This window comes from Dasypus novemcinctus, chromosome 7 (assembly GCF_030445035.2).
Source record: "Dasypus novemcinctus isolate mDasNov1 chromosome 7, mDasNov1.1.hap2, whole genome shotgun sequence".
Classification (NCBI taxonomy): domain Eukaryota; kingdom Metazoa; phylum Chordata; class Mammalia; order Cingulata; family Dasypodidae; genus Dasypus; species Dasypus novemcinctus.
The window spans coordinates 136,650,539-136,664,291 of NC_080679.1; the positions used below are offsets into that span (position 1 = coordinate 136,650,539).

Here is a 13,753-nt window from a genome sequence, read left to right on the forward strand (position 1 = left end):
CAGAAGAGAGGGGTGTGTAACTCACCAGTGTCAGGCACTTGCACTGGCCAGCCCGTGTGGTTCAGCCCCATCGGGGCACTCTGGGAAAATGGATGGCTTCTTCCCGGAAGAGTCCAAGACTCTGGAGAGGTAACGGTCGTCTTCCTCCAACACTGGGAGAGAAGGGGTAAGGCAGAGAGTAAGTAAGGGAAGGACCATGAGAGGCGACATGCTATAATCCGTCGAATTGCCAAGGAGCTTTGCTGTGAGCAGAGCGCACAGCCAAAATGTGCATAACTCCAGGAGGCACCATTCACCTCATAATCCAGGAGAAAAACCTCTGGAGTCTGTAGCGTACAGCCTGCATGGCCATATGTGGTAACCCTGGCAGGTTGCCATTCAACAGTGTGAAATGAGGATTGTTGGGAATATCTCCACATCTCCAAGTCGCCCTCAGTTGGTCAGCCACATTGCCTGATATTTCCCCAGAAGGAAGATTATTAGTTTTAGGTAAGACATTTGTGGGGGACTGAATCAAAAGACATATTCAAGCCTTAATCTGCATTTCTGTGGGTGTGAACCCACTTTTAAATACGACCTCTGAACATATCATTAGTTAAGGTGTATACTCGTTTGTGAATAAGATCTTCAAACATCCTACTTAGAAGAGGCTAAATTGAGTCAGGGTAGGCCTTAATCCATAAGACTGAAGTCCCTAAAAGCAAAGGAAGTTTGGATGCAGAAGTTAGTAGAAGCCAGAAGTCAATGGAAATCAGAGGAGCAGTCCCAAGGAGAGAGATCTGCATTTGACAGAGGTTTGCTGGAAGGCTGTTGACTCTGGGAGAAAGGAAGCCAGATTTTGGACGAGAAAGTGGTGTGCTGCTATTGCAAACACCTAAAAATGTAGAAGTGGCTTTTGAATTTGTTAATAGGCAGACACTAGAATAATTTTGAGGCACTTGATAGAAAATGTATATATTGCTGTGAAGAAAGTTGTAGAGAAAGTTTCTTTTGTCTTAGAGAGTACATATATTGTCATGAACAGAATGTTGGTAAAAAGATGGATATTTAGGGCGCTTCTGGTGTGGCACAAGAAAGAAATGATGAGTGTGTTATTAGAAAAGGGAAGACAGGCAATTCTTGTTATAAAGTGGTAGAAAACTTAGTGAAATTGTGTTCCTATATTGGATGGAAGGTAGAATTTGTTAGGGATGAACTTGAGACTTAGCTGAAGAGATTTCCAAACAAAATGTGGAAGCCATAGCCTGGTTTCTCCTTGCAGCTTGTAGTAAAAACAAGTAAATATAGTGATAAACTGAGGACTGAAATGTTAAGCACAAAGGAACGAGCACTTGCTAGCCTATCCAGATAGTGTGCTCTGAGACTGGGAAAGATGTGGCTTTATCATGGCCCTCAATTAACTTCCTCATGGCTGAAAGTTGCTTTTTGCTAAGGAGTTTAGGTGGATGACTTATGGATCCAATGAACCATCTCAGAGTAAATCAGGAATAAAAATACAATTATCCAGGAAGGATCTGTAGAAGATACTTTTATTGGATGGCTTGGATTCCCTTGAATTGTAAGGAAAACTGAGAAGACTTTTGAGAGTTTTGTATGAGCAGAAGTCCTCCCAGCCTGGACTAAAAAGGACAGAGATGGGACAAAATAAAGAAAAAATGACTTCGGGGGCACAGTCACGAAAGCAGAGGTCTGGGAAGAAGAGATTTCCTTAGGCCAAGGGAGAGAGGCTTTTGCCCTGGCATTTGGAAAGGGCAGGCCAACCCTGGTGCTTGGAAAGGGCAAGCTCACCCCAGCATTTAGAGGGGGTGGGCCTTCTGCCACAGGTTTGGGAAGGGTACAGCCACCACCCTGGTCCTCAGAGAGGATGGGGCATAGGCCCCAGAATTTGGAGAGTGCATGGTTGTGGCCCCTGTGCCTGGAAAGGGTGGGGCTGCCATGCTAGCAGGCCTGGAGGACAAAGCATTGAACCATAGATGACCGTGAGACCTTGGAATCTAATGGAGTTTTCTCTGCTGGGTTTTGCACTTTTGGGGACCTGTGACCCCTGTTTTCCTTCCAATTTCTCTCTTCTAGAAAGGGAATGTCTAGTCCATGTCTGTCTCAGCATTGTATTTTGGAATTAGATAACTTATTTTCTAGGTTTCAATGGTCCACAAATGGAGAGGAATTTTGGCCTAGGATGGATTACATCAATTACTGATTTTGATGAAATGTACTTAGAGTTGAAACTGAATTGACTTAAGTCTGACCAAAAGAACTGTGGGCCCAAGAGCATGACAGAGAATTCCTGATTCTTTTTTTTCTCTGTATCCTTTCACTGCTTGGCTCTAGAGGTAGATGCAGTTGCAGGAAGTACATGGCAGAGTGGGAAAACAAAAGCCTTACCTTTCTAGCCAAAAGACCAGTAAGGGAGGAGAAAGGATTCTGGAAACCAGCAAGTTTTAATTTTGTAGAGAGGAGAGGGTTAAAAAGTAGATCCTATGAAGTTGTGTAAGGGGAAAGCAAACTTGGCCCAGTGGATAGGGCATTTGTCTACCACATGGGAGGTCCGCGGTTCAGACCCTGGGCCTCCTTGACCCATGTGGAGCTGGCCCATGTGCAGTGCTGATGTGTGCAAGGAGTGCTGTGCCACGCAGGGGTGTCCCCATGTAGGGGAGCCCCATGTGCAAGGAGTGCACCCTGTAAGGAGAGCTGCCCAGTGTGAAAGAAAGTGCAGCCTGCCCAGGAATGGCACTGCATACACGAAGAGCTGACACAACAAGATGATGCAAGAAAAAGAAACACTGATTCCCGTGCTGCTGACAACAGAAGCAGACAAAGAAGAACACACAGCAAATAGACACAGAGAACAGACAACTGGGGTGGGGGGAGAGAAATAAATTTTTAAAAAAAGTTGTGTATGAACTCCTGGCTTACCCCCAAACTGAGCATGAGTGTATCTGGCTCAAAGTCACTAAGAACCAAACGATGGAGTAGATAACTTTGCAGGCCCCAGACTGACCACTGTGTGGTACATAAGCAAGGCATTATCTAAACAGCACTGCAAACCCTTTGAAATTGAACTGACATAGGAAACATCATCCTAGAAGACCAGTCAGAACTTTCAGCTTTAACTTAACTGAGTCAATTGCCTGATAAAATTAATAATCACTGTTCTTCATAGGACCTAAACAAGGTCTAGAGTCTAAGACCAAAATATAAAAAATTTCCAGGTTATAATCCCTCAATATTTGTAACAAAGAGTTACAAAAAAATCAATAACATTAAAGGGAAAGGGCAAGCAACAGATGGCAACCCCAAGATGATGTAGTTGTTGAAATTATCAGACCAAGACTTTAAAGCAGCTCTTACAACCTTACACATAGGAGGTAAGGACAAACACTCTGGAAATAAATGGAAACTATCAGCAAGTAAAGAGATGACACAAGAAAGAATGAAATGGGAGTTTTGGAACTAAAATATATAAGTGAAAAAAATTCACTAGGAAACTTCAACAGCAGACTGGAAATTACAGAGGAAAGAGTCAGTAAACTTATAAATAACTCAATAGAAATGATCTAAACTGAAGAAGAGAGAATATAAAGATTTGGATGAAAAGAAACATAACTCCAGAGACCACTGTCCTGTCATTTGAATCCAAGAAGATGAGAAAAGTGTGGTGCAAAAATATCTGAAGAAATATTGGCTGAAAACATCCCAAATATGATGGAAAACATTAATTTACAGATAAAGAGGTTTAGAAAACTTCAAACAGGATATCCCAGGGCAATCTATGCCCCAAAACATCATAATCAAACTGCTGTAATCCAAAGACAATGAAAAAAATCTTGAAAACAGCTAGAAGAATTAATTCATTATACATTAGGGAACAAGCATTCCAGTGATTGCAGATTTTTCAGTCAGAGCATGGAGGTCAGAAAGAAGTGGAACCATATTTTTTTGTATGGTGAAAGGAACCAACTTTCCACCCAGAAGTCTATATGCAGTAAAAAATATGTATCAGCAATCAAGGTGAAATAAATACATTTTTGGATGAAGAAAAATTAAGGGAATTCATAGTCAGCATATCTGCTCTAAAACCAATGTTAAAGGAAGATCTTCTTATGAAAGGGAAATGAAACCAGAGGGAAACTTGAAACTTCAGGAATGAAGGAAGAGCAACAAAAATGGTAACTCTTGGTAAATATAACAAACTCTTTTTATCCTCTTAGATTCTTCAAAATATGTTTGACAGTTAAAAGCAACAGTTTTAATATTGTATGAAGAGGTTTGCAATGTAGGTATACGTAATGCACATGACAGCCACATAATAGATTAAAAGAATCTATTTGGTAGGTTTCTACATTCTACTTGAAATGGTAAATATCAAATCTAAGTAGTCTGTGAAAAAGCTAAGGATATTTTAATCCATGGAATAACCACTATAAAAGTATATAAAGAAATGTAGTAAGCAATTAATATATAAATTAAAACATTAAAATTTGTGGAGTGTAGCTAAAGCAGTGTTGAGAAGAAAATTTATAATACTAAATGTTTAAATTGGGCAAAAAGGAAGACCTCAAATCAATAATCTAAGTTCCTGCTTCAAGAACTAGAATGTAAGAGCAAAATTAACCCAAATCAAGCAAAAAAAAATTTGTAAAGATAAGGACATATTTAAATGAAATTGAAAACAGGAAAACAATAGGAAAAAACACAAAATGAAAAGTTAATCTTTGAAAAAATTAGTAAGATTGAAATTGCTCTAGCTTCAGCAACACTGACAAATGACAAGTATGAACAATGACCAGTATGAAAAGTGGTTATCACTCAGCTCCTGCAGTCATTAAAAAGATGACAAGGGAATATTATGAACAACTTTATACTAATAAATTTGACAACTTATAAGAAATGAACCAATTCTTCTAAAGCCACAAATTAATGAAACTCAACCAAGATGAAAGATAACATAAATATTCCTATAACCATTAAATAACTTATAGTTTAAATAAAAAAGCTCCTGAAAACAAGTCTTCAGCCCCAGATGGTTTCACTACTATTTGAGTGAGTCTGCACCGCCTTCATGGGCTTCTGGTCCTTTTTTGCTGGGAAAGACTGACTTGGGAAAGTTGTCTCTGGCCTGCCCCTCATCCCAGAGTTTGCCCTCCAGGCAAAAGCAGCTTGAGACAACTAAAGGAGTGTAAGAAACAACAGAGAAAGGCAGTATGGGGCAAAGGCCATGGATTCAAACATCCTAGAGATGGGAATCAGAGGGGACAACCAAACTCCCCCTGTAAATAAGAACTCCTTACAAAGGATAAATAGCAAAATGGCAGAAGAAAGTCCTGTATCATCAATAGTGACTTTAAAGGTAAACAGATTAAACTCTCCAGTCAAAAGGCAGAGACTGGCAGAATGGGTAACAAACCATGACCCAACTATGTGCTCTCTGCAAGATGCTCTCCTTAAATTCTAAGATACAAGTACCTTGAGGGTGAAATGATGGAAAAAATATCCCATGCAAGTAGTACTCAAAGGAGAGCTAGAGTAGCTATACTAATATAAGACACAGTAGAATTTAAGTTAAAACAGTTACAAGGGACAAAGGTGGTCATCATATACTGATAAGAGGGACAATTTAACAGTAAGATGTAACAATTATAAGTATATATGTATACTTGTATGAAACAGCAGCAGCCCAAAATATATGAGGGATTTGAAGGAATAAATAGATGGTTCTACATTAACAGTAGGAGACTTTAATACCCCACTTTCAATAATGGTTAGAATATCTAGTCTTAAGATCTATAAGGAAATACAAGACTTGAATGATATTCTAAATCAACTAGACCTATCAGACATATATAGAGCACTTTACCCCAAAACAGCAGAATGCACATTTTTCTCAAGTGCAGATGGATCATTCTCCAGGATAGATCGTATCTTAGGTCACAAAACAGGTCTTAATGAATGAAAAATATTTGAAATCATACAATATACATTCTCCAATCACAATGGAATGAAGTTAGAAATCAATAACAGAGGGAGAAGTGGAAAACACACAGATATGTGGAAATTAAGCAACACACTCTTAAACAGCCAATGGATTAAGGAGGAAATCACGGGCAAAATTAGGAAATAAATTTAAGGCAGAAGAAAATTAATATACAACATACCAAAACTTTTGGGATACAGCAAAAGTAGTGCTGAGAGATGAATTTGTAGTTCTAAATGCTTATATTAAAAAAGAAGAAAGAGCTCAAATTAGAGACCTAACCTTAAAACTAGAAAAAGGAAAGGAGGCTAAACCTGAAATGAGCAGAAGAAAATACCAAAGATCAGAGCAGAGATAAATGAAATAAAAAACACAATAACAATAGAGACACTCAACAAAACAAAGCTGGTTCTTTGAAAAGATCAATAATATTGAAACTTTTTTTAGCTAGACAGAAAAAAAAAAGACATAAATAACAAAAATCTGAAATATAAAGGGAGACATTACTACTGATACCACAGAAATGAAAAGGAATGTATGATGATACTGTGGAAAACTGTATGACAATAAATTAAATAACGTAGATGAAATGGACAAATTCTTAAAAACATAAAAACCTACACACACTGAAGAAGAAATAGAAGATCTCTACAGATCAATTACTAGTAAAGAGATTGAAGCAGTCAGTATAAATCTCCCAACAAAGAAAAGTCCAGGACCAGTGGCTTCACAGGGAAATTCTAACAAACATTCCAAGCAGACTTAATTCCAGTTCTACTCAAATGCTTCCAAAAATTGAAGAGGAGGCAACACTCCCTAATTCATTCTATGGGGCCAATATCACCCTCATACCAAAGCATGATAAAGATACCACAAGGAAAAAAACCTGCAGACCAATATCACTTATGAATGTAGATGTAAAAACCCTCAACAAAATGCTGGCAAACTGAATCCAGCACTGTATTTAAAGAATTGTACACAATGATCACGTGGGATTTATCCCTGGTTTGCAAAGCTCATTCAACATAAAAATATCAATATATTACATTAACACAATGAAGGGGAAAAAACCCACGTGATCATTTCAATTGATGCAGAAAAGGTATTTGACACAATCCATCATGCTTCTCATTGAAAATACTTGGAACACTAGGAATAGAAGGAAACTTGCTCAACATGATGAAGGGCATAGATGCAAAGCCCACAGCTAACATCCTACTTAATGGTTAGAGACTGAAAACTTTCCCTCTAAGATCAGGAACAAGACAAGGATGCCAAAGGGGGAAATGGAAAGGACAAATGAGTTTATATGGTTATGAGTCTCCAAAAAGAGCCAGGAGGTTATCAGAGGGGTTGCCCTTATGTACAACTCAGCGGAGTGCCAGAGACAGATAAAGTAGATACAACCCCAGGTATTGGTTCTTCTGAGGGCTACAGAGACCCACAGGTTCTATGGTCATGGCAGATGGAGTTCAGTGCCATGTCAGTTGGCCCTACTTTGGAGTTTGTGTTTCTGTGTGATGGAGCTGGACTCAGATGTGATTTTTGTTCACAAGCCTTTCCTGTTACTTTTACTGGAACTGTAGTTGGTGCTGGGGTTTAATGTATACCCAGGGGACCTGAATCTCTGGAATGACCATGTGATAGCCAGGCCCTGAGCCTCAAGAGACTTGCAACTACAGAACATTGCTAAAAGAAATCAAAGAAGACCTAAATAAATGGAAGGGCATTCTGTGTTCATGGATTGGAAGACTAAATATTGTTAAGTTGTCAGTTCTCCTCTCAGTGATTTACAGATTCAACAAATCCCAATAAAAATTCCAGCAACCTTCTTTGAAGAAATGGGAAAGCCAGTCACCAAATTGATATGGTAGGGTAAGAGGTCTAGAATAGCTTTTAAGGCATCTTGAAAAAGAAGAAAGAATGTGGAGGACTCACACTTCCTGATTTTAAAACCTCTTACAAAGTCACAGTAATCAAAACAGCATGGTACTGGCACAAGAACAGACATATAGACCAACGGAATCAAACTGAGAACTCAGAGATTAACTGTCATATTTATGGCCAATTGATTTTTGACAAGGGGATAAACACCACTCAATTGGGAAAGAATAGTCTCTTCAACAAATGATGCTGGGAGAACCAGATCTTTTTTAGTGAAAAGGAGGACCCCTACCTCACTCCTTATTAAAATATCAACTCAAGATGGATCAAAAACCTAAATATAATAGCTAGAACTATCAAACTCCTAGAAGAAAACATAGGGAAGGATCTTCAGGACCTTGTGTTAGGCAATGGCTTCTTAGACTTTACACAGAAAGCATAAGCAACAAAAGGAAAAATAGATACATGGTACCTCATAAAAATAAAAAAATTTGTGCTGCAAAGGACTTTATCATGAAAGTCAGTGATAACCTATATACTGGGAGAAATATTTGGAAACCACATATTCATAAAGGTTTAATATCCAGAATACATAAAAAACCTTCAACTTAATGTCAAAAAGACTAACAACCCAATTAAAACAGTGGTAAAGTACTTGAATAGATATCTCTCCAAAGAACATATGCAAATGGCTAGAAAGCATATGAAAAGATGCTAACATCATTGTCTATCATTATCTTTCAGGAAGTACCATTTCACACTCATTAGAATGGCTGCTGTTAGGTGTAAAACAACAAATGATGGAGAGGATGCAGAGTAAAAGGAACAATCATTTATTTCTGTTGGCAACATAAAATGGAGCAGTCATTATGAAAGACAGTTTGGCAGTTCCTCAGAAAGCTATGTATAGAACTACCATAATACTCACCAATCCCACTACTCAGTATATACCCAAACATATTGAAAGCAGGGACATGAACAGATATTTGCACACTGATGTTCATAACGGCTTTTTCACAATTGCCAAAAGATGGAAACACATGACTGGATAAACAAAATATGGTATATACATACAAAGGAATATTATTCAGCTGTAAAAAGGAATGAAGTACTGTAAGTGTGACAACATGGAAGAACTTTGAAGCATCATGTTGAGTGAAATAATCCAGACACAAAAGGACAAATATTGTATGATCTCACTGATTTGAAATAGTATAAGCAAACGCACAGAGTCCAAATGTAGATATAGGTTACTAGGGGAAGGGCTGGTAATAAGAAATGTAAAGTTAAGGGTTAAAAGTTAAGGGGTTCCTATTTGGAATGATGGAAATGTTTGGTAATGGATAGAGGTGAGGGTAGCACAACACTGTGAATGTAATCAACAGTACCAAAGTATATATCTGAATGTGATTATAAGGGGAAATGTTAGATTGCATATATGGTAATAGAATAAAGATTTTTAAAAATCCATGGAATTGCACTATACAAATAGTAAACCCTAAGTTAAACCATGGGCTATAGTTAATTGTACAATTATTAAAATGTGTTACTGTCAGTTGTAATAAGTGTTCCACACCAGTGCAAGGTATTAGTGATAGGGTGGTATATGGAAATTCTTTATTTTATGCATGATTGTTTTATAAATGTACAAATTCTCTAATAAAGGAAAAAAAATTGACAGAAATGAGGAAGTAGAGAGGTCTACAGTAATAGTTGGGGACTTCAATACTCCAATTTCAATAATCTTAAATCAACCAAACAGAAGATCAATAAGGAAACAGAGGACTTGAACAACACTCTACAACAACTAGAACTTACAGACATATACAGAACAGTGGAATAATGTTCTTTTCTGGTGCACAAGGATCATTCTCAAGGATAAACCATATATGTTAGGCCACAAAACAAATCTCAGGAAATTTAAAAGTACTAAAAATCATACAAAGAATATTCTCTGACCACATGGCATTCAACTAGAAATCAGTAACAGAAGGAAAACTAGAAAATCATAAATACATGGATATTCTACAACTCACCATTTAACAGCAATAGGTCAAAATTACAAAGGAAGTTAGGAAATACTTCTACATGAGTGAAAACCAAAACATAATATACCAAAACTTATGGGTTGCAATGAAAGCAGTGATCAGAGGAAAATTTATAGCTGTAAACACCTACATTAAAAAGGAGAAACAATCTCAAATCAATAATCTAAATTTACACTTTAAGGAACTAGAAAAAAAGAGCAAACTAAATCCAATGGTAGCAGAAAGATAGAAATCAACATTAGAGCAGATATAAATGAAATAAAAAAATGAAAAATGATATAGAAAATCAGCAAAACCAAAGGCTTTTGCTGATTATCCTAAGAGGTCAGCATTACCCTGATACCAAAACCAGACAAATAATCACAACAGAACTACAAACCAATATTTTTTATGTATGTAGGTACAAATACTCTGAAACAAAATACTCACAAACTGAGTTTGTCAACATATTAAAAGGATTATACACCACGAACAAGTGGGATTTATCCCAGAAATGCAAGGATAGTTAGTTCAGGATATGAAATCAAGTAATGCAATTCACTACATTAACGGAATGAAGGAAACCCCCACATGGTCATGGCAAAAGGTCTTTGAAAGGCCAACAATGTTGACAAACACTAAATTTAGAAATGAAATTGAGGACATTACTACTAACCGTACAGAGAAGGGATAATATTATGAACAACTGTATGCCAATAAATTAGACCACCTACGGTGCTGTTCTGGAGCTGTGTACCCCTGAAACACTTGTTCTTAATCTTAATCCACTTCTGTGAGTCTGAGCCTAGTGCCAATAGGGCTTCTTGATAAGGTTTATTCAGTTAAGATGTGGCCCAACTCAATCAGGACGGGTCTTAATCCTATTACTGTTCCTCTAAAAGCAAAATGAAATTCAGACATGCAGAGAGAAAGCTGTGGGAAGAAACCAGAAGTCAACAGAACCCAGAGAAGCCAGGAGAGGCCGCCATGTGCACTGCCACGTGACGGAGGAGCCACGGACCCAGGCTAGTGGCAGCCAGTCTCAGAACACCAGGCTTCCGGGAGAAAGAATCGTCTTGATAATTCCTTGATTTTGCACTTCTCCTGGCTTCAAAACTATTAGCCAATAAGTTCTTACTGTTTAAGCCCACTGATTGCATATTTGTTTTAGCATGCAGGAAACTATAACACCTATATAATGTAGACAAATTTCCAGAAACACACAAATGATGAAAACTGACTTAACAAGAAATAAAAAATCTCAGTAGACCTATACCAGTGGAAAGATTGAGTAATTAAGAAAAAAAGAAAAGACCAGGAGCAGATGGCTTTATTAGTGAATTAAATAAAAAAATTAAAGAAGAATTAACACCAATCTTTCTCAAACTTTAAAAAAAAATAGAAGAGGAGGAAACATTTTAAAAATTATCCTAAGAGGTCAGCATTACCCTGATACCAAAACCAGACAAATAATCACAACAGAACTACAAACCAATATTTTTTATGTATGTAGGTACAAATATTCTGAAACAAAATACTCACAAACTGAGTTTGTCAACATATTAAAAGGATTATACACCACGAACAAGTGGGATTTATCCCAGAAATGCAAGGATAGTTAGTTCAGGATATGAAATCAAGTAATGCAATTCACTACATTAACGGAATGAAGGAAACCCCCACATGGTCATGGCAATTGATGGAGAAATGACACTTGACAAAATCCAACACCCTTTCCTAATAATAACATTCAACAAAGTAGGCCTAGAAGGGAACTTCCTTAACGTGATAAAGGCCATTTTTATAAAATTGTAGCTAATATAATACTTTATGGTTAAAAGACTGAAGGCGTTCCCTCCAAGTTCAGGAACAAGACAAGGAAACCCACTTTGACGTCTGTTCAACATTGTACTAGAAGTTCAAGCCAGAACACGTAGGCAAGAAAAACAAAGGCATCCACTTTTGAAAAGAATAAAACTATCTCTGTTTATAGCAAATGACATGATCTTACATACAAAAAATCATAACGTATCAACCAAAAACCCAGAGCTAAAAAATTCAGCAAAATTTCAGGATACAAGATCATCACACAGAAATTAGTCGTGTTCTATACACTAGCAATTTGCAAATGAAATTAAGAAAATAATTCCTTTTACAAAGGCATTAGAAATGTTTAGGAATAATTTTGGCCAAGGACATGCAAGCATTATACATTGAAAACTACAAAGCATTGTTGAAATAAATAAGATGACCTAGATATACAGAAACTCAGCTTATGTCCATGGATTAGATGACTTAATATTAAGAAGCAAATACTGCCCATCATGAACTACAGAGTCAATGCAATCATATGAAAATGCTAACTGCCTTTCTTGCAGAAATGGAAACGCTGAGCCTAGGATTCATATGGAATCACAGAAGACCCTGAACAGCCAAAACAATATGAAAAATGGTCAAATTTGGGGAAGCAGTTGTGGCTCAGGCGATTGAGAGCCTGCCTACCACATGGGAGGTTTGTGGTTCGGTTCCCCATACCTCCTAAAGAAAACGAGCAAGACAGTGAGGCGACACAATAGGAAGGTGCGGCAAGCTGATGCAACAAGAGACACAAGAAGAAAAAACATAATGAAAGACTCAAAAAAGCAGGGAATGGAGGTGGTTCAAGTGATTATGCACTTCCTCCCACATCAGAGGTCCCAGGCTCAGTGCCCAGTGCCTCCTAAAGACACAGCACACAGCAAGTGCAAATAACAAGGGATTGGGGAGAAATAAATAAATAAAATAAATCTTTTTGTTTTTTTAAAGATTGAATTTGGAGGACTCACACATTTCAATTTTAAAACTTATTACAAATCTATAGGAATCTAAACAATATGGTACTTGAATAATGCTATGGAATATAATTGAGAGTCCAGAAATAAATCTATGCATCTATAGTCATTTGATTTTTAACAAGTGTGCCAAGCCCATCCAATGAAGAATAGTCTCAACAAAAACATATGATGCTGGGAGGACTAGATATCCACATGTAAAAGACTGAAGTTGGACCTCTACCTCACATCATATAAAAAATCAATTAAAAATATACCAAAGACTTAAATGTAAGAGCTAAAGCTATAAAACTTTAGGATGAAACATAGGGTATATTTTCATGATTTGGATTTGGCCATAGTTTCTTAGGTAGTACAGTAAAAATACAAGCAAAAATGGAAAAAATAGACAAGTCATATTTCATCAAAATTAAAAACTTGTGCACCAAAGGACTCTATCAAGAAAATGAAGTGACAGCCTACAGAACACTAGAAAATAATTGCACATCATATATCTGGCAAGTCTAGTATACAGACTATATGAAGAGCGCTTACAACTCAGTAACGAAAAGACAAAAAGCAATTAAAAATAGGCAAAGAACAAACATTTTTCTGAAGAAGATATACAAATGGCCAGCAAGCACATGTAAAGATGTTCAAAATCACTGATCATTAGGGAAATACAACTAATACCACAATGAGATACCATGATATGCAGTAGGATGGCAATCATCAATCATCATCATCATCATCATCATATCAGGTGTGATGGTCAGGCTAATGTGTCACCTTGGCCAGGTAATTGTGCCCAGTTGTTTGGTCAAGCAAGCACTGGTCTAATTGTAGTACAAGGACATTTATGGACTTTAGTAAAGAATGAGTTTACTGCATAGATGGCTGATTACATCTACAATCAACCAGGGAGGTTGCTGTCAGCAGTGAGTAATGTTTTATCCAATCAGTTGAATACCTTAAAAGGGGAAGTGATTTCAGCATTCAGAGAGAATTTCCCAGCTAGTCTTTGGACAGCCACCGTCTCCCAGGAACTCATCAAGGAC

General features: G+C 37.3%; 1 protein-coding gene across 1 annotated transcript in view; it reads right to left on the reverse strand.

Moving 5' to 3' along the window:
* Window positions 1–13,753, reverse strand: part of ARHGEF4 (Rho guanine nucleotide exchange factor 4) — a 121,603-nt gene that overhangs the window by 86,580 nt on the left and 21,270 nt on the right. Inside the window, exon 3 of the mRNA XM_071215997.1 lies at window positions 26–152. Coding sequence (XP_071072098.1) covers window positions 26–152 — 127 coding nt within the window. The remainder of the gene's footprint in view (window positions 1–25; window positions 153–13,753) is intronic.